Genomic DNA, 20,790 nt, shown 5'->3' with positions numbered 1-20,790 from the left:
TCTAGCAGATCCACATCAGCACTGTTAGTGACCACTGTCAATACTGGTGGATGTTTTCCTCTGTAACTGGAACTCCTATAGATGCCCCATTTACAGTGGAAAAGTGTAAAATAAATAAAAAAATGTAGTGTGAATGAGTCCCAGAGGTCTTATATGATATTTTGGTGGACATAGATGTTAAAAAAATTATTATGAAAATAAGTTTTAAAAAATTACATAATAAAATTAAAATTTAAAAAAGAAAATGACCCAACGCCAACCTTAACTGTCACTATGTGCCCTGTAATCCAAGACTATACAAATTACATGTCACAACAAAATCTGGAAAACAAAAATAATATTTTATGGCTGTTCTATTTCATGTTGCGCACTATTTTTCTTACAGCATATTTTACATCATTATTTCTTAAACTATATATGAAGGGATTTAACAATGGTACAAAAACTGTATACATGAGTGATATAAACTTGTCCATATCTGTACCATAGTTTGTCTTTGGTCTTAGATACATTACACTACCAGAGCCATAAAACATAGTCACCACTATTAGGTGAGAGGTGGAGGTGGAGAAAGCTTTCTTAATCCTTGCTGAGGAATGGTGCTTTATAATTGTCCAAATGATCCGTGTATATGAAACAATTGTTAATAGGAAAGCTACATGCAGGATTAGGAGCATTATAAAAGTGACAATTTCATTAAACTGTGTGTCACTACATGCCAACGCCATTACAGGTGGAACGTCACAGTAGAAAAGGTAGATGTTATTAGGTCCGCAAAAAGGTAAGGAGAAAGTAAGAGCCGTCTGTACTATGGCAACCATCACACCAATGGTCCGTGAGCTCACTATAAGCTTAAGACAAGAATTTTTACTCATTATCACGTTATATAATAATGGATGACATATGGCGTTATATCGGTCATAAGCCATGGCTGCCAGCAAGTAACACTCTGTAGCTGCCAATAACAAAAAACAGTACATTTGCACGGCACAGCCGTAGAAAGTGATGCTTTTATGCTTTGATAGGAGATTTTTTAACATGTTCGGTGTAATTGTTGAAATGTAGCATTCTTCTAAAAATGAGAAGTTGGCAAGAAAAAAGTACATAGGGGTATGTAGGTTTAAACTGAGGTTATAGAGGACAATTAAAAACATATGTGCAGCCAGAGATATACAATAAATACAAAGAAATGAAGTAAATAGGAAATACTGCAATTCCGGAACATTGGAAAATCCTATAAAAATAAATTCCATGGTTGTTCGGTTTCCTTTATGCATACCACTAATTAAAGACCAGATTCTGTCACAGTAAGTGGTCCCCAAGATACAATGGACCAAGGATAAAAAAATGTCAACAAGCAATTGTCTTACTCTGGCCTTTGCTACTTGAAACCAGATTTAACATACAATGTCAGGCAGTCCACATGAGCATTTCACTGACCAAACCCCTCTATTACTGAAATTCATAAACTGACTGGCTATTTAGTAGCACCTCACTGCAGTACAGTGCGGTACTACATGTCCTGTACTGCTCTGTACCAGTGCCAGTATGTGTAGCTTCTTTGGACACCTGGTGAGGGCAGCTCTGTTATATTTTTCTTTTATACTATGTGTATTGTACGAGACCCTGAAGAAGCTCTTGTCCTGTACATAGTAAGTGAATTACAGCTTTCTGCAGCTCTTTCTGACTGGACCTGTGTTTTAACTAGAGGAAGGTCTGTAGATGAGTAAAAAAAGGTGAAAAAGTGCATAAAATAGTGTTAGGTTTATAAAGCAGAATATTTGTGGAGGTGTTAGGCTTTATGGGCTTCTGTGTTGGATGTCCTAATAATGTTGATGTCCTGATGATGCCAATATCCTGATAATTGTAGATAGAAACTCTTTGGATAAGTTAAATTCAATGTGGCTTTCATTTATAATGTGGTCAAGAGTTCAGTCTTCGGAGTCATTACCATGGCTGACAAGAAAGAGAATGTATATTTTACCTGTCAACTGGTACTTGTCCCAAAAAGTTTACAACTTTGCTTCTTGCTTTTTCTACATGAAGAAAAATATGGATGATCAACCTGCTTTCATTAAGACAACAACATTTTTCGGGCCTTGACATGCAGAGAAAATAAAGTCCATTTAAATGAAACTGGTACGTTATATAGAGACAAGCAGACACCAACAATTGTGTTTATTAATGTTAATTATTCTCAGGAGTGGACAATGACAGTAGTGGTTATTTCTGTGCATCGAGAAATAATGAGTGGCCTCCTAAATTTATAGATTAGAACTGTATATTCTATATGATATACACCCATTCTCAAAAAATTCAAGTACCTAGAAGTAGTTGTCAGAAGAGTATGAAACTTTATATGTGTGGTTGTAACTTTGATATAAATGATTACAGTTAGAGATGAGCTAGCACCAAAATCCTCAGGTGCTCGTTGCTCGAGACAAACTTTTGTCGATGCTCGAAAGCTCATTTCGAGTAACGGACCCCATTGAGGTCAATGGGCGACTCGAGCATTTTTGTATGGGACCGATGCTCCGCATAGGTCATGACTTGTGAAACACCAGAAAGCATCAGAAAGTCATGGAAACACCACAGAAACTGATAGGGAAGGGCAGGGCAGCATGCATGGCTGCATCTGAGGCTCCCAGGTCCCACTAATAAGCCAAAATGGGGGCAAGAGTCTGGCGTCACCCCCTAACAATTTTTAATCATTAGCAAGGCACACCTTAGCTAAGCACCACACTGCCTCCAACCAAGCACAAGCACTGCCTGCGGGTGACACCGCTGCCTCTTCTCCTGGGTTACATGCTGCCCAACCCTCCGTATGACCCTGCATCCACAGCACACACAAAAGTTTCCCTGCGCAGCCTTCAGCTGCCCTCGTGCCACCCACTCGCTTCATAGCTACACCACCCTCATGTCTATTTCTAAGTGCGTCTGCGATGAGGAGGAACCAGAGGCCCACACTGCAGAGGGTTCGCAGGGCCAGGCAGCGACCCTCTTTAAAAGGGGGGGGGGTGATAGCCCACAATGCTGTTGAGAATCGATGATAAATTGACGTACGATCATCATTCCAATTCGGTGGCACTTCCGTCGCAAAATTGTCAGAAGCCGCAAACGTGGGCATAAAGGGGACTCAGGTGCCAGCACTTCTACACATCTCCACAATGCAGCAATACTCTGTGTGGGAAGCACGTGAGCGGGCCCAGGAACAGGCTTGGTCCCAGCCTCCATCTTGTGTGACCCAAGGTGCCGTGAGTTACATAGCAATGGGAAATCCATGTGTCCCCACTCAATTTATTCTGTGTACGTGTCAGATAGCTCAACACCACAATGGGAAGTCTTTGAGTTCCTTGGACTCACCTATGCTGTCAGTGCACAAAGATGGTATTTCACAAGAAGAAATCAGAGCACTCAAACATGGCAGAGTTTCACCCCGCCAAGGACCTCGGCCCACATTTCTACCCTAGTCAGTCAGTGTATTTGTGCCAGACAGGTAAAGCAACGCAATGGGAAGTCATTGTGCACTCACAGCATAGGCTAGCCCAAGAAACTCAAGCATGGTATTACACATGAGGAAATCAGAGTGCCCAAACATGGCAGAGTTTCACCCTGCGAAGGTCCTCGGCCTACTTTTCTGCCCTAGTCAGTCAGTGTATTAGTGTCAGACAGGTAAAACACCACTATGGGAAGTCTTTGCGCACTCACAGCATAGGCTAGCCAAAGGAAACCAAGGAAAGTACTAAACATGAAGCAATTACAGTGCCCAAACATGGCAGACTTTCACTCCGCCGAGGACCTCGGCCTCTGCACACACCCTCAGCAATCTTGGGCATAAAGCGGACTCGGATGCTAGTACAGCAGTAAACGTCTCATTTAATTAGTTGCGGTTACTTTCACCGCTACAAAGACTGGATTAACCAGGAACAAGTTCCACGGGCCCAACTTGGCGCAGTTGCATTTCCCTCAGGACCTTGGGCCTCTGCACACACCCTCAGCAATGTTGGGCATAAAGCGGACTCCGATGCTAGTACAGCAGTGAACGTCGCATTTAATTAGTTGCGGTTGCTTTTACCGCTACAAAGACTGGATTAACCAGGAACAAGTTCCACGGGCCCAACCTGGCACAGTTGCATTTCCCCCAGGACATAGGCCTCTGTAACACCCTCAGCAATCGTGGGCATAGAGCGGACTCCGATGCTAGTACAGCTGAGAACGTCTCATTAATGCAGTAACGCTCCTCTTGTTTGGCCTAAACCAGTGCCGCGGATAACTGTGGTAACACGAGAGAAAATACATGTTGCCAGTGCTGATCCCATGACCCCAAGCTGGAGGAGGATGTGGCATTACAAGGCCAAGAAACCATGACAAGGACCCGCTATAGTCTGTGTGGGAAGTATGTGAGCGGGCCCTGGGTCAGGCTCGGTCCCAGCAAACACCTTGTTTGACCCAAGGTGCCGCGAGTGATATAGCAATGGGAAAATAATTGTGTCCACACACTATTCATTCTGTGTAGGTGTCGGATACCTCAATCGACAACACGAGGGGAAAGCCATCTGCACTCTGCACCCTACCCAAGTTAGTCAGTGTATTTGTGCCAGACAGGTAAAACACCGCTATGGGAAGTCTTTGTGTACCCATAGCATAGGCGAGTCCAAGGAACCCAAAGACAGTATTAGATAGGAAGAAATCACAGTGCCCAAACATGGCAGACTTTCACTGCGCCGAGGACATAGGCCTCTGCACACACCCTTAGCAATCGCGGGCATAGAGCTGACTATGATGCTAGTACAGCTGTGAACGTCTCATGAATGCAGTACCGGTCCTCTTGTTTGGCCCAAACCTGTGCCGCGGATAACTGTGGTAATACGGGAGAAAATACATGTTGCCCAGTGCTGATCCCATGACCCCAAGCTGGAGAAGGAGGTGGCATTACAAGGCCAAGAGACCATGACCAGGACCCGCTATAGTTAGTGTGGGAAGTACGTGAGTCCAAGGCCTACATAATAGGAAATGTTTGCACCCTTCCAGATTAATTATGAATTGATTATGCGCATAAGAAGATTTACACTGACACAGGTTCAGCATGTATAAGCTTCCTCAATTCTGCTTTATTTGTGGGCGCGCAACCTCTTTTAAAGAGTTTAACTTATCTGCCCATCTGGGCAGGTCAAAGATTACATAGATACAACGTATTGTTTAAGTATTGGATAAGCATCTTGAAATTCTTCCATCATCCGGTCATCTGTTATTGGCCATCATGTGGTAGCAGTATGGAGAGGGCAGGACGAAATGAGTGGGTTGTCTTGGACCCACGTGTGGTTTCTCCGATATGATTGGAGGTTACAGCTTGAACTATTAATTGCATAAATTTCTCATGTTATTTGCATAAGTTTCCAGTAAAACTGTTTGGGTTATTATTGCGGTAGCTAAAAGCGGTACTGCTTCAGACTGTGGTTATTTATGTCTGAGTTTACTCCTGCTAAAGTCACTAAGAATCGGGAAATAGAGCGTTCTTGCTAAATGCTAGCTTCTGCTTGTATCTATAGTGAGTTTAGTAAGCGGAAAGTTTCATGATATATGAGGAAGTAGATATATTGGATTCATGAAGGATATTTCTATTTCTGTAGAAGAGCAAACAAAATGGAGTAATACTGGCATTGGTATATATTTATAAAAACAGGTCCCCTGTCCACATGAAATGTATGTCCATTGTCCCGAAAATATAGATATGGCAGATATCCACTACAAACCCCCCTTGAAACTATCGGTTTCACTAAACTAACTACACTAACTGTTCCTACACTACCACATATCATCCTCAACTATTGACCCTCCTCGAAGTCCCAGATCATGGTAGGCACACAATGGAGCAGGTAGTCATCGGGGTGGAACAGGTAGTCATCGGGGTTGGAATACACTGTACACAACAACAACAAATAGAAATTAGGATGACTATAAAGGTGACAAATATAATTAATAACTTCTTTATCAGAATAAACTCTAGTGTAGAATGTTCTGAAAACTCAGTAGAGTGGGCGGTCTTTCACAACTGTCGCTCAGGCTGTAAATGCCCCTCCGATACCTAGGTGTGGGTTCATGGCAATTGAGTCTTTGGTACATAAGGATATTTAGCTGAGACAGTGCGCACGGCCCTCCTGGAATATTGGTGGGGATATTTGTGTAGGAAAAATTACCACAGGACCAGACCCATCCTGCTTTAACTTGATCCCTGGCTTTATATTCATCTGGTACCCTCATAGGTACCCCTACGGCATCTCTGTACATGTGGAGGTCTAAGCTACCACCTGGGATCTCGAGGCATTAGGTTAGGAGAGGTTCGGCTTTTACTATTTCAGGTAAACACTGGATAACTTGTGTAGAACCCGCCTTCTTGACGCTACCTCGATTCATCCACAAAGAGTGCAAAATTAGGGCTATCTAATGACTGATCAACATGACTGAACCTCTGTCTCATTAGTAAGTGCATAATCATATCTATCAGTCTGGAAGGAAAACTACAAGGTGATTATTCCCACTTCCTTTTTCCAGAGGCGGCAAGGTAGTGGGACTGGGGGCGTTGTAACGCCAGCATGTTGTGTGGCATGAGCAGAGTGCACTGCAGATAAAATAAAGCAAAATCTTAGCAAAAACCTATCACAGTGTTCTAAATACACAATGTTTTAAAACTTATTTTTTCTCTTCTCTTGTTAGGTATGTACCTAACTGAGGAAACAGTCTAATAAAAGACCATTTCCCCATTGCCTTCGTATCTTTTAGGGTATCGTTCATCTTTCCTACTTTCCCACTACTCTATGTATGGTAGGGTGGGTAAGAGGCCTGGGATGTACACTGAGCAGATATGAGGTTGCATTATTTCACCTGTGAAGTGTGTACCTTCGTTTAACTCATTCACTTCCGGTACCCTGTATCTGCAGATTACCTCATTCATGAGCTTCTGTGTGGTTACCTGCTCATTTACCTTAGTATCAGGGTGGGCCTCCGACCTGAAAAGACACCAACAACAACAAGCACATATTCATACTCCCCAACTGGTGTGAGCTGAATGTAGTCAAATTGGCAATCTCTGAAATGGGTAAAGAGTGGTCCAGGCAAGTGTTATATGGCCACCTTACGTCTGTCCTGACTCGCATATGGCAAAGATCATGCAAACTGGACAAATGATGCAGCAGCTACAGAGAAACCAGAGAACCCAGGTGTCACCCATTCTCGTTCAGTGTCGACATCATTGCTGCTTTTGATAGGTATGTCTTTCTGTGTACCAGTTGGGTCATCATGGGGCACAGGGACCTCTGTAGGCAAGTTCTGCTGACTGTTCGCCATACACCGTCCTGTTCTGTTGCTCCCGTCTTTTAGCCCATTTTTGCTTCCCTTCCTCGTTGGCTTGTAACTGTAAAGTCCTTAGCATATCAATGTCCAAAGTTTTGTCAATGCCCAAGGTTTTTATCAATGTCCAAAGTTTTTGCCACTGACTCATGCTGTCAGTATCTTTTCTTCTTTCTTCCACGGCTTGAGGGCCCCTGCCTTTGCTGTGCTGTCGGTGAGGGTGTCGTCTCTCGCTTCTCCATTGTAGGAATCGGTGTGAGCTCTCCACTGCCAGGTAGTAGTAGTAGGGCCTCCATGAGACTCTGCACCGCTGCACCATTCTTAATTGGCTGTCCTACTGAAATAAGAAACTGTCTGGCCTTCCATATTGGGCCGTAATCATGAGCTATGCCAAATGCATACCAGGAGTCAGTGTAAAGGGTTGCCGTCTTACCTTCTACCACTCTACACGCCTCAGTAAGGGCCTTCAATTCCGCTTCTTGCACTGAGACATGCGGAGGCAGAGCTTCTGCGTTTTGGACATCTTGTTGTGTGACCTCTGCATATCCGGTTTGGAGTCAATAACCCTCACCCTGGTACTATCTACAAAAGAAAACTCAAAATATGCATTGTTAACAGTGGGTTCTAATAACAGTTTTTTATCAGAATCTTGTAAAGAATACAAAAATTTAAAAAATAGCTAATCTGCCATACTCAGATCACCTATGCCTCCCCTCCCCCGTTTGAACCGGAATACCCGATTAAAAGAAGAGTAGCCTGGTTCAAGGTAGTACAACATTGGAAAGAAATATTAGGGCAGGCATGGAAAGAGCACATTGTAGCCGGATCTAACAGGCCAGAGATAAGTGCTTGGGTTGCACTTGCATGAATATGCTCTGGGTGTCATTTGGGGTGTAGACCACTAGGGGGTAGTCCAATACCCACTTAGAAGACACGTGGGGTGTTTGTCAACCATTGCCTGTACTGCTGCCACCGCACAAACATGTGAGGGAGCTCCTCGAGTCACTGGATCCAACCTCATGGAGTAGTATCCCAGTGGCCGTGGTTGTCCTCCGTGCTTTTGTGTCAATACTGTCGTCACATGGCCGAATAGATCCATGGGCGGCAGTATAAAACAAGGCCCAGAAAAGTGCAGAGTTTGGCAACGGGTGTAGGTACAGGTATGGCCTGGACAGCAGCCTTTTGTTCCTCTGTCAGATGTCTAGTTCCGTGGCTAAACAATGATCCAGGAGAACGACCTTTCCTGCAGAACTGGGGGTTGTCTTTGGAGGCCTCCAGGCCTTGCAGCCATCTTCTGCAAGGGAAATTAACAGTGAAATTGTGGCTGGTCGGCAGTTTTCCAAAATCATCAGCACACAGCACCTAACGTGTGGCTGACCCTTCACCCCTTTTTTTTTTAAACTAAGGGGATACTGTTTGACCCAGGGGTGTGTATCCGGGTCTCATATATATTATCATGGTGGGTACATTCAATTTCCCTACGTCTATCTTGTAGGTGGCTATCAGGCCAAACACATAAGCCAGCTCCACCAAAAGAGCAGTTTAATTTACAAAAATTTTTCTGAAATGACACCTGAGGTCCCAACCCGTACCGATCCATCTGGCGCCATTATGATGGATGCAGATAGGGTTTGTAAAATATCAGTGCCAATAACAGAGACATGTCTTCCATCCGGGCAGCCATATTTAAAATGTGATATTCTTTAAGAGAATTCATTAATAATTTTAATCTGATCCTGCCTGCAATGTCTCATCGAATTTGAGACAGGAGAAAAAAAAAAAAAAACTTTTCCTGGCTATCTATGATTCTCACCCCTCCTTTGTGGACAAGAGAGGAATGACCCATTATGTATTCTTGCATCATCTAGCTCCACCCCTCTGAATTTGGCTGATCACTTACTTCCTTATATTTTCATTCAAAGTTTGCAGTCCTCGGATACACATCACAACCAAGTAAAGTCTTATGCATCACACAATTGTGATACCAGGCCTTATCGTTACCTGCTTGGTTCCCATTCTTTGGCTTCTCTGCTTACTTAGATCTACATTAGAGATGAGCGAGCATACTCGTCCGAGCTTGATGCTCGTTCGAGTATTAGGGTGCTCGAGATGCTCGTTACTCGAGACGAGCACCACGCGGTACTCGTCTCGATTAAACGAGCACTGACCATTGAATTCAATGGAGTCGGCAATACAGCCGGCTCCATTGAAAGCAATGGCCTGCCGGCGAGCGTGGGATGAATTGTCGGGAAGGGCTTAAATATATAAGCCCTTCCCTGCAATTCATCCAGAAATGTGTAAAAAAAAAAATATATATACTCACCTTGTCCCGGCAGAACGATGTTAGCCCATTGAATTCAATGGAGCCGGCAATACAGCCGGCTCCATTAAAAGCAATGGGCTGCCGGCGATCGCGGGATGAATTGTCGGGAAGGGGTTAAATATATAAGCCCTTCTCTGCAATTCATCCAGGAATGTGTAAAAAAAAATAATATATATATATATACTCACCTGGTCCCGGCAGACGGAGTTCAGCGCGGCCAGCGGCAGTCCTCCTGAACTGCTCTGAACAGCTGTGAGTAGTATTCAGCAGCCGGGGATTTAAAATCCCCGCCTGCTGAATGAGCTGCCTCTAATTGGTCACAGCCTGACCAATCAGAGGCAGATTCCACTCACACACCTAGGTGTGTGACTGCTGCCTCTGATTGGCTCAGCGGGACCAATCAGATGAGAGGCAGCAGTCACTCACCCATTCATAAATTCATGAATGGGTGTGTGAGTGGAATCTGCCTCTGATTGGTCAGGCTGTGACCAATTAGAGGCAGCTCATTCAGCAGGCGGGGATTTTAAATCCCCGGCTGCTGAATACTACTCACAGCTGTTCAGAGCAGTTCAGGAGGACTGCCGCCGGCCGCGCTGAACTCCGGCTGCCGGGACCAGGTGAGTATATATATATATTTTATTTTTACACATTTCTGGATGAATTGCAGGGAAGGGCTTATATATTTAACCCCTTCCCGACAATTCATCCCGCGATCGCCGGCAGCCCATTGCTTTTAATGGAGCCGGCTGTATTGCCGGCTCCATTGAATTCAATGGGCTAACATCGTTCTGCCGGGACAAGGTGAGTATATATATATTTTTTATTTTTACACATTTCTGGATGAATTGCAGGGAAGGGCTTATATATATAAGCCCTTCCCGACAATTCATCCCGCGATCGCCGGCAGCCCATTGTAACAGCTGTGGCAGAGGAGAACGATCTTTATGCTGACAGTGGGGGGGTCTCACTCTTGCCACTATTGTGGCTTAATAGTGGGACCTGGGAACTTGAGATGCAGCCCAACATGTAGCCCCTCGCCTGCCCTATCCGTTTCTGTGTCGTTCCCATCACTTTCTTGAATTTCCCAGGTTTTCACAAATGAAAACCTTAGCGAGCATCGGCGATATACAAAAATGCTCGAGTCGCCCATTGACTTCAATGGGGTTCGTTACTCGAAAAGAACTCTCGAGCATCACTGAAAGTTCGACTCGAGTAACGAGCACCCGAACATTTTGGTGCTCGCTCATCTCTAATCTACACCTAACTCCCTGTAATTTATTTATTTTTTATACTGTCTGCAAATTTATCTTCCCTGGGACTGCAGTACTAATGCTTCTGCCAGTGACTTCCTCTTTTTAAAATCTCTCCCCCGTATAGCCCCTCCTTGCCCTCCGCAGACCACAATGTACATTAACGCTATAACACAGAATGGCAGAGACAAAGAGTCAGGAGTATAAGGGAGAACATGTCTAGTTTACTTTTACAACAGTTTTGTCCCAGACTTGTTCCTGGTCCTCCCTCCAGCGTCAAGGCTTCCTCATCGCCCACAAGGCCCTACTCTTAGGGTGAGTGTAATCCCTACCTCACCTCAGAAGGAGGACATGGATCCCCCCCCGGGCTACGTTTTTTCAGCTATTCACGTCTTCAGTCTGCACAAGTTAACTCTGCGCAGAATGTGCCCTCGCAGCAACCTCGGCCTTCTTCACTATCCCTAGGCGAATGGGAAACCAACTGACATTTTAAATCGGAGACTGGAGCAGATGCGGTCTTAGATGTCAGGCATCTCGATCTGATTGGTAACGTACTGTAGTTCACATATTGTGTGCCAAAGGTTGCTGAGTGACTGAGATATTATTCTATCTCCCTATTTACTGAACTGTTATACAACTTAACTGTTATATTGAACGCTGGTGTCTTTGGCATGCGTGGGTACCGACGCCATTTCAGCCCGCCTTCTCTTCCTCTGACTGACATTCAGGGAAATTCTAACGTCTAGTGTATTACTACTATGCTGTAACTTTACGGTCACAGCTGTGACCACCTAACATTGTATGTGGTTACAATTGAATTTGGGGACTTGGCAAACGTAGATGTATTTTCTGGACTATGCAAGTTGTTACAGTTTGTCACGCAACATTTTCTGCATTCTTTAACCCTTGTATTCTTAAAAGCCCCCACAGGATGTGAGTGGCATATAACTTTTTACATTTGTATGAAGGACATACAACAAAGATTAGATTACATAGCAAGATATACTAACAGTAGTTGTTATTTGTCACAGCACATGAATTTGCTTTCTCTTCTATCGCTTGGGTCTAATCCACCTGCTCTAACAATTTAGTACATCACTGACCTCCATCTGTGACCCTAGACACTAGGTGCCTTAAAACTTCTATCTTACCTGCCTTCCAAGACAGTATAATTCATTGCATTCATTATAATCTTTTATTCTATAAAAGCAACAAAGTTATTTCTTAACTCTAGTGCTACGTCACTCCCTCCTAGGTGGGAGTGACGTAGCACTAGACAAGTGTGTCTCATCATCATCCTCCTCCTCACCCACTGAAAGCTCTTGAGACAGTTGCCGGAAGTCCCCAGCCTCATTACCCGGACCCCGGGAACTTTCCAAAGGTTGGGCATCTGTCACGACAAGCTCCTCAGGTGAGAGAGGAACCAATTTTTTCCCACTCATGGCAGGGACCTGAGAATAGTTCCTGGGAGTCTTCCTGCTCATCGGAATATGTCATTTTCATGGAGTAAGGAGGCTGGGAGGAAGGAGGAGCAGTAGCCAGAGGATTCTGAGTTGCAGTCCCTAAGCCGGTGTGAGGGTATATGTATATATTGCTATATGTTTTTTATGCTTTTATACCTGTATGCAAGTTCTATTCAAAGTTAAAATGAGAAAAACTTATATGTCGCCTTACATCAGATATTCCAAAAGTTTGCAAGGCTGAGAAAGATGTTTCCAGAAATTCAGAGATGATACAGAACCGAACACGATGGCCGCGTACTTGGCTGTTTTCCCAGAAGCGCCATATCCAGATAACGACTGTTCAACTACGTACATAACTTTCACTGACTCAGCCGGAAATCCGGACTTTCCATATATGGTTATGCGGTGAATTTGAGCCAATGAGCCCATCACCCATTCCTAGTGATGAGACCAAAGGGTATAAGATCCCATGTAATCTGTAATAAAGAGCGCAGTCATGTCCCCGTGTGAGGAACTATACCAGACCTCCATGTGTGGTGTCTCTTCTTTACCGCCGGCAGCGGGGCATTGGGGTGGGCCTGATTGGTGCTGTACGCAGAAATTACCCTGACACCGGGAGTAGTTGACTGCGTAGAAGACTGGGTGATCGATACATTGCTGGATGCATTTTCTGCCATCCATGACATGACCTGCTCACACTGCTCTGTTTGTAATAAAGGTCCACCCCGTGGACCCATAAATTGTGATATGAAGCTGGGGACCCCAGAAACTTGCCTCTCTCCTAATTCCGCAGCAGCCGGCTGTGATTCACCTGGACCAGGAACTCAGCCTGTGCCCACACCCTCACTTGGATGTCCGCGTCCGCGTCCACGTCCACGTCCTCGACCCTTACCCCTACTCCTCATCATGGCGGATTACGAATACAGCAAGGGCCAAATAAATTACCCCACTGTACAGCACTGACAACTGTGGCTTAATTCACCGCACACAGAGAGTTGTAGATAGTGGAGGCTGTATGCTGTGACTAGAAAAATTTAACCCGCAGTCTTGCGCTGATACCTAGGGGTAATTTACTGCTCGCAGAGACTTGTAGATAATAGAGGCTGTGTGGAGGGGGAGAAGACTCTAAAGCCAGTGGATAGTGCTGGTAACTGCGGTGATCTCAACTCTAAAGCGGCTGAGCTGAAATACTTTGCAGTGGCCACGGTAATATAATGGTACTGTTTTGCAGTAAGACCGCTATCTAATTTACTGCAGACATAGAACGGTATAAATAAGTTAGGTCGCAGGAGGCCAGGAATTATTGACGTGCACTTTCACGGTCAGAGCGTTATTTTACTGCACACTCCAGCCAGACAAAAAATATTACGAAAAGCTGCAAACAGTCCTAGCTGCGTAATACAAAAATGGTAGGCAGCAATACAACTCCCAGCAGGCACCAAGTAAAATGCACACCGTGAGATGTAGCCCTAGGAAGGAGATTTTGTTTTTTTCCACTGAGGATACGGAGTGTATAGTGTAAATAGCAGCTTTCCCTGTAGAAATGGCTGTGGCCCAACTCTCTGCCTCAAATTCACTGCAGACACAGAATGGTATAAATAAGTTAGGTCGCAGGAGGCCAGGAATTATTGACGTGCACTTTCATGGTCAGAGCGTTATTTTACTGCACACTCCAGCCAGACAAAAATATTACGAAAGGCTGCAAACAGGCCTAGCTGCGTAATACAAAAATGGTAGGCAACACTACAACTCCCAGCAAGCACCAAGTAAAATGCACACAGTCAGATGTAGCCTTAAGAAGGACAGTTGGGGTTCTTGAAGACAGGATCCTACACTAACACTTTCCCTTTCTTAGCAGCACTTTCCCTATACTCTGTATAATAGACTGCAGACTGAAAATGCCAAAGCTGTAATGGCCTGCACAGCCCGAGATGAAAAAGAAAAAATTGTGCACTACTGCTCCCAGCCAGCCACAACAATAATGCACGCGGTCAGATGTAGCCCTAAGAAGGACCGTTGGGGTACTTGAAGACAGGATCCTACACTAACACTTTCCCTATAGCAGCAGCAGCACTTTCCCTAATCTCTGCCAGCTTGTGTCTGAGTCGAGCCGCGGGCAGGACTGCTTTAAATACTCGGCGGTCACTTGATCTCGCCAGCCACTCACTGCAGGAGGGTGGGATAGGGCTGGCACGTCACAGAAGGAAGTGGTAATGCTTTCCCTGCATGTCTATTGGCTAGAAAATGGTGCTAAACATGCGGGGAAGGAAATGGAATTGACTCGAGTACCGCGTGGTGCTCGTTTTCAGTAACGAGCATCTCGAGTACCCTAATACTCGAACGAGCATCAAGCTCGGACGAGTGTGCTCGCTCATCTCTAGTTAAGACCCATTTACACGGGCCAATGATCGCTCAAAGATAGCTCAAATGACAGTTTGAGGGACAGCTTTGAGCGATCATTTTGCATAAAAATTAATTGGTATTTAAGTAGCTACTCAGCTACTTAAATACCAATTAAGTACACAAAGGAAGCCTTCACTGAACACAGCTAGTAGCCCAAGGCTATTATGTGTGTTCAGATCCTTTGTTCTCCATGGGGAAACAGTGGTATCAGCACTCCCCCATGGAAAACTACTGATAGAAGTGAAGGACGATTTTTATGTTGGATTAAGGGTGCATTCACACGAACGTATATCGGCTCGGTTTTCACTCCGAGCCGATATACGTCCTCCTCGTGTGCAGGGGGGGGAGGCTGGAAGAGCCCAGGACCAGGAACTGAGCTCCCGCCCCCTCTCTGCCTCATCTCCGCCCCTCTGCACTATTTGCAATGGAGAGAGGCGGAACGGGGGTGGGGCTAATTCCCAGAACTTAGCCCCGCCCCCGTCCCGCCTCCTCTCATTGCAAATAGTGCAGAGGGGCGGAGAGGAGGCAGAGAGGGGGCGGGAGCTCAGTTTCTGCTCCTGGGCTCTTCCAGCCTCCCCCCTGCACATGAGGACCACGTATATCGGCTCGGCGTGAAAACCGAGCCGATATCCGTTCGTGTGAACGCACCCTCAATTTAACGATCAGCCGAAAAGCAGATGATGGGCGCACATTTACACACACTGATTATCATTAAAATGATCGCTGATATAGCAATTTTTTTTAGCGACACTTGGCTGGTTTAAATGGGCCTTTAGGAGAGACATGGAGTGCACAGTCAAGCACACACACAAAAAAATTCTTATTTTTTTAATTACCCTGTAAAAACTTACATATAGTGAAAAGTGCATAGAAATTCATAATAATAAATACTTACGTTACAACTACCACAATAAATGGTACATAGAGTGCAAGGAATAAATAAAGTGAGAAAGTGAACACATGTGCCCTGCAATGTAAACAGTGCTCAAGAGAAGAATATATCTAGACTATAAATCACTATAAATTCAACGATAATATAATATTCATATTTAAAAAAATATATGTGTAACAAAGTCTATGTAAAAGACAGAAGGAATGCAAACAAAAACACCTCAACATAAAGAATCTAGCTGATTAACCTCTTAGTGACAAAGCCCGTTTGCCCCTTAATGATGAAGTCAAATTTTGGAAATCTGGCATGCGTCACTTTTAGATAGAATAACTCTGTAAAGGTTTTGCATATCCAAGTGATTCTGACAATATTTTTGCAACATATTGTACTACATTTAGGTCGTAAAAATAGCCCAATAGAATTTGCGCATGTTTATTAAAAGTGGCAAAGTTGGGAAAATGTTGCAAAAATGCAGTTTTTTCACATTTTTAATTGATAAGCTATATATTTCCATCTGTTTACTTTATTCTGGAAGCACATTGGAAAAAGCTTTAGTTTTTTTCTTACCAATTTAAGAGACGTACTAATTTAAGGGCTCAGTCACAGGGGTGCATCCCGGCGCCGATGCGCCTGTGTTCCTGCAGGAAAAGACGGCCGCACTGCAGGTGCGGAGAAAGAACACATGACCGGCTCCATTGCTGGTCATGTGTTCTTTCTTGCGGCGGTGCAGAGAGTCGTCCGCACCTGCAGTGTGGCTGTCTTCTTCATGCAGTAACACGGGCGCATCGGCGCCCGGATACGGCCATGTGACTGAGCCCTAACATGGATTATTAACATATCAAGGAACATTTTGTTTTCCTCCACCAAGTCAAGATTATGAAGGCTCATAGGTGTCAGAATGATAAATACCCCTACAAATGACCCAATTTTAAAAACTACACCTCTTGGTATATTCACTGAGTGGTGTCATGAGTATTTTGACCCCCACAGCTTCTTTTCAAGAGTTAATGCACTTTAGAGGAGAAAAAATAAAATTTCATATTTTTGCAAATGTATCATTTTAAAGACAGTTTATTTCTATAGTGCACATGAAAATGAGGATTTGCAACACAAAATTGATACCCCTGTTTGTTTTGTGTTTAGAAACATACCCGTTGTGACCCTAGTCGAATGTCCATATGCACAACAGGGCCCAAAATGAAAGGGGCAGCCGGTGGCTTTCAGAATAGAAATTTTGCTTGAAGGCGTTTTAGGCCCCATTGCACACTTGTAGAGCCCTTGAGTGGCCAAAATGATAAAGAACCCCCATAAATGATCCCATTTAGAAAACTAAACCCCAAAACAAATTAATCTAGGGTTGCACGCCATATTTTGACGCCACAGTTTTTGAATGAATCTAAGCAAATCAGAAGGAAGAAATTACGATTTTCATTTTTTTGAAGTTATGTCATTTTAAAATGTTTTTTTTTTGCACATGTAAATGAAGACTTGCACCCCAAAATAGATACCCCTGTTTTTGCTGTGTTCAGAAACATACCCTTTGTGGCCCTAATATTATGTCTGTATTAGAGATGAGCGAACGTACTCGGCCACGCCCCTCTTTCACTCGAGCACCGCGATTTTCGAGTACTTCTCTACTGGGGTGAAAAGATTCGGGGGGCACCGTGGGTGAGCGGGGGCTTGCAGAGGGGAGTGGGGGGGAGTGTTAGAGAGAGAGAGCCCCCCCTGTTCCCCACTGCTACCCCCCGCTCCACCACGCCATCCCGCGCTCCCCGGCGCTCCCCGAATCTTTGCACCCGAGTAGCTAGGTACTCGAAAATAGCGATGCTCGATCGAGTAATTACTCGAAACGAGTACGTTCGCTCATCTCTAGTCTGTATGTGTAACGGGACCCAAACCAAAAGGAGCAGCTGCTGACTTATAGAACAGAAATCTTGCTGGAGGGTGATCTAGGCCCCATTGCACACTTGTAGAGCCCTTGAGCATCCTAAAGGACAGAAGACCCCCCCCCCAAATGACGCCATTTTGAAAGTCAGACCCCTTAACAAATTCATAAAGGTGTGAACTGCGTATTTTGACCCCATTTTTTTAATGAATCTAAGCAAAGCAGAAGGAAAAAATTATGATTTTCATTTTTTTGTTTAAAAAGATTTTTTTGTACCGCATACATATGAATGAAGACTTTTACCCCAAAATGGATACCACTGTTTGCCCTGTATTCAAAAAACATATCCATTGTGGCCCTAATCTTATGTCCGTATGCATAATAGGGCCCAAACCAAAAGGAGCATTAAACTTCAACTGTATTTAACTTTTATGCGGACCTCGGTCCCTACTCCAGGTTCTTGGCTACCTTTAGCAGCCAGGAGCATGGAGATTTAAATTCCTGGGTCCTCCCCATCTCCTGCACTTACATCCACCATTTTGCCGACGGGTGCATGCGCTGAAGTTGGGATAAGTCCACGGATAAAGATCATGTCAGGGGACATCGCCGGACACCTTAGGTAAGTAATTTCACTTCCCCTCATGGATCAGATCCATGACGGGAGATGACATTTTAAATTTTCTTTACTTTTACATGATCACCATTATCCATTGGATGGCAGCAATTATGTGACCAGGGACTGTGTACCGCGGCTCCCTGTGAAATCTCCAGGCTCTTGGGTATGTTTGGTAAATTGGATCTGTGATGGGAGGGGAAATTTTTACTTTTTTTTACTTTTACGTGATCAGAGTTATCCATTAGATAGAGGTGCTGATGTTACCAGGGATTGAGTACCGCAGCCACCCATGTAGTTTCAAGGCTCTCAGCTACATTTGGTAGCCAGGAGCAAGGAGATTTTAATTTCCCCTGGCAATCCACGGCTTTTGCGCATGTGTCCACCGTTCTGGCGACAGGCACATGTGCAGAAGCCGGGGTAAGGGCCATGTATTAATACAGGGGTCTTCGGTACGTAATTTCATCTCCCCTCACAGATATGACCTGTAGGGGGAGATGAAATCTACACTTTTTTTTTCTTTTTTTTTAACTTTAAATGATCGCTAATATTTTAAGTGTGGATGAATAAGGTTGCATAAATTCATCATGGACCGCATAAAATAATGTGGCGGGCTTTGAGTTTGACACGTGTGCAGTAGAGTAACAGATGTCTGCTACATCAGACTACGCAATGTTTGCTTGTAGTCTGTAACCATGGAGACACATGTAGTAGGTGTGCACAAGATCTGTATGCACAAATGATAATCATGTATATATGCAAACTAGTTATTATTTTAAAAAACATTAAAAAACTGCAAACATTTATTACCATTCATTGTATAGTGTAAAATTAGGAAATAAAATTATTATTGATATTTAATTTATTACAATTTGTTATTTGTTTATCACGGCTAAGCTATTTTCAGCATTTTTTTAACAGCAACTTTCACATCATTATTTCTTAAACTGTATATAAAAGGATTTAACAATGGTGCAATAACAGTATACATTAGCGACAGAAACCTGTCCGTATCTGTACCATAGCTTGTCTTTGGTCTCAGATACATTACACTAGCGGATCCATAAAATATAGTCACCACTATTAGGTGAGAGGAGCAGGTGGAGAAAGCTTTCTTAAACCCTGCTAGGGAATAGTGCTTTAGAATTGCCCAAATTATCTGTGTATATGAAACAATTGTCAATAAAAAGGCACCTACAACCACACATAGAACAAGCATAAAAATGACAATTTCATTAAATCGTGTGTCACTACATGCCAAGGCCATTAGAGGTGCAATGTCACAGTAGAAATGGTTGATTTTATTGGGTCCGCAATAATGTAGAGAGAACGTAAGAAACGTTTGTATTATGGCAACCATCAAACCAATGAGCCATGAGCTCACTATAAGCTTAACACAAGCATTTCTACTCATAATCACGTTATATAATAATGGATGGCATATGGCGTTATATCGGTCATAAGCCATGACTGCCAGCAAGTTGCATTCTGCAGATCCCAATAACAAAAAACAGTACATTTGCACTGCACAGCCATAGAAAGTGATGGTTTTATGATTCGATAGCAGATTTTTTAACATGTTGGGTGTAATCGTTGAAATGTAACATTCTTCCAAAAAGGAGAAGTTAGCAAGAAAAAAGTACATCGGGGTATGAAGGTTTGAACTGAGGTTATAAAGGACAATTAAAAACATATGTGCAGCCATAGATATATTATAGATACAGAGAAATGAAGCAAATAGGAAAAACTGCAGTTCCGGGATAGCGGAAAATCCTATAAAAATAAATTCAATGGTTGTATGGTTTCCTTTATCCATACCACTAATTAAAGCCTTAGGTCTGTCACAATAAGTGGTTTCTCAAGACACAATGAGCCCAGGATACAATGTCAAGCAATCCGGATCAGTGCCATGTGCAGTCTGATGGAAAAATTCAGCCAATCAGCATCGACATTTCACTGGTAAAACCCCTCTATCACTGAAATGCATACACTGACCTGCTATCTGGTATAGACTTTCTACAATACAGTGTGGTACTACATGTCCTGTACTGCTTTTTATCAATATCAGGATAAATGGCTTCTTCGAATAGCAGGTGAGGGCAGCTATGTTATATTTTTCTGGTACACTATGTGTATTATACGGGATCCTGAAGAAGCTCCTGTCCTGTACATAGTAAGTGATTCACATCTTTCAGAAGCTCTTTCTGACTTGGGAGGACCTGTGTTTTAACTAGAGAAAGGTCTGTAAATAATTTTTAAAAAAGTGCATGTAATAGTGTTAGATGAATGAAGCAGAATATTGGTGGAGGTGTTAGGCTTTATGGGCTCTTGTGTTGATGTCCTAACAATATTGATGTCCTGATGATGTCAATACCTTGATAACTGTAAATGGAAACTCTTTGGACAAGTTAAATCCAAAGTGGCTTTCATTCATAATGCAGTCAAGACTTCAGTTCTCAGAGTTACTACAAAGGCTGACATGAAAGAGAATGTGTATTTTACCTGTCAAACGCTGTTTGTCCCATAATTTTATAACTTCGCTCATTGCTCTTGCTGCATAAAGAAAAGTTATGATGATCAACTTTCTTTTATTTAGACAATAGCATTTTTCTGG

At 43.6% G+C, this 20,790-nt stretch overlaps 2 protein-coding genes across 2 annotated transcripts; both read right to left on the bottom strand.

The window, feature by feature from the left end:
* Positions 1 to 353: 353 nt before the first annotated feature.
* LOC136633546 (olfactory receptor 5A2-like) lies at positions 354 to 1,253 on the bottom strand. The gene has a single exon (XM_066609306.1). The coding sequence runs from the start codon at positions 1,251 to 1,253 to the stop codon at positions 354 to 356; it is 900 nt and encodes a 299-aa protein (XP_066465403.1).
* A 17,815-nt stretch (positions 1,254 to 19,068) lies between these two features.
* On the bottom strand, positions 19,069 to 19,992 carry LOC136633545 (olfactory receptor 5AR1-like). Its single transcript, XM_066609304.1, has one exon. The coding sequence runs from the start codon at positions 19,990 to 19,992 to the stop codon at positions 19,069 to 19,071; it is 924 nt and encodes a 307-aa protein (XP_066465401.1).
* Positions 19,993 to 20,790: the final 798 nt, after the last annotated feature.

Source organism: Eleutherodactylus coqui, chromosome 6 (genome assembly GCF_035609145.1).
Source record: "Eleutherodactylus coqui strain aEleCoq1 chromosome 6, aEleCoq1.hap1, whole genome shotgun sequence".
Lineage (NCBI taxonomy): Eukaryota > Metazoa > Chordata > Amphibia > Anura > Eleutherodactylidae > Eleutherodactylus > Eleutherodactylus coqui.
Note: the sequence above shows the minus strand (reverse complement) of the source record. Positions and strands in the feature narration are given on the sequence as shown.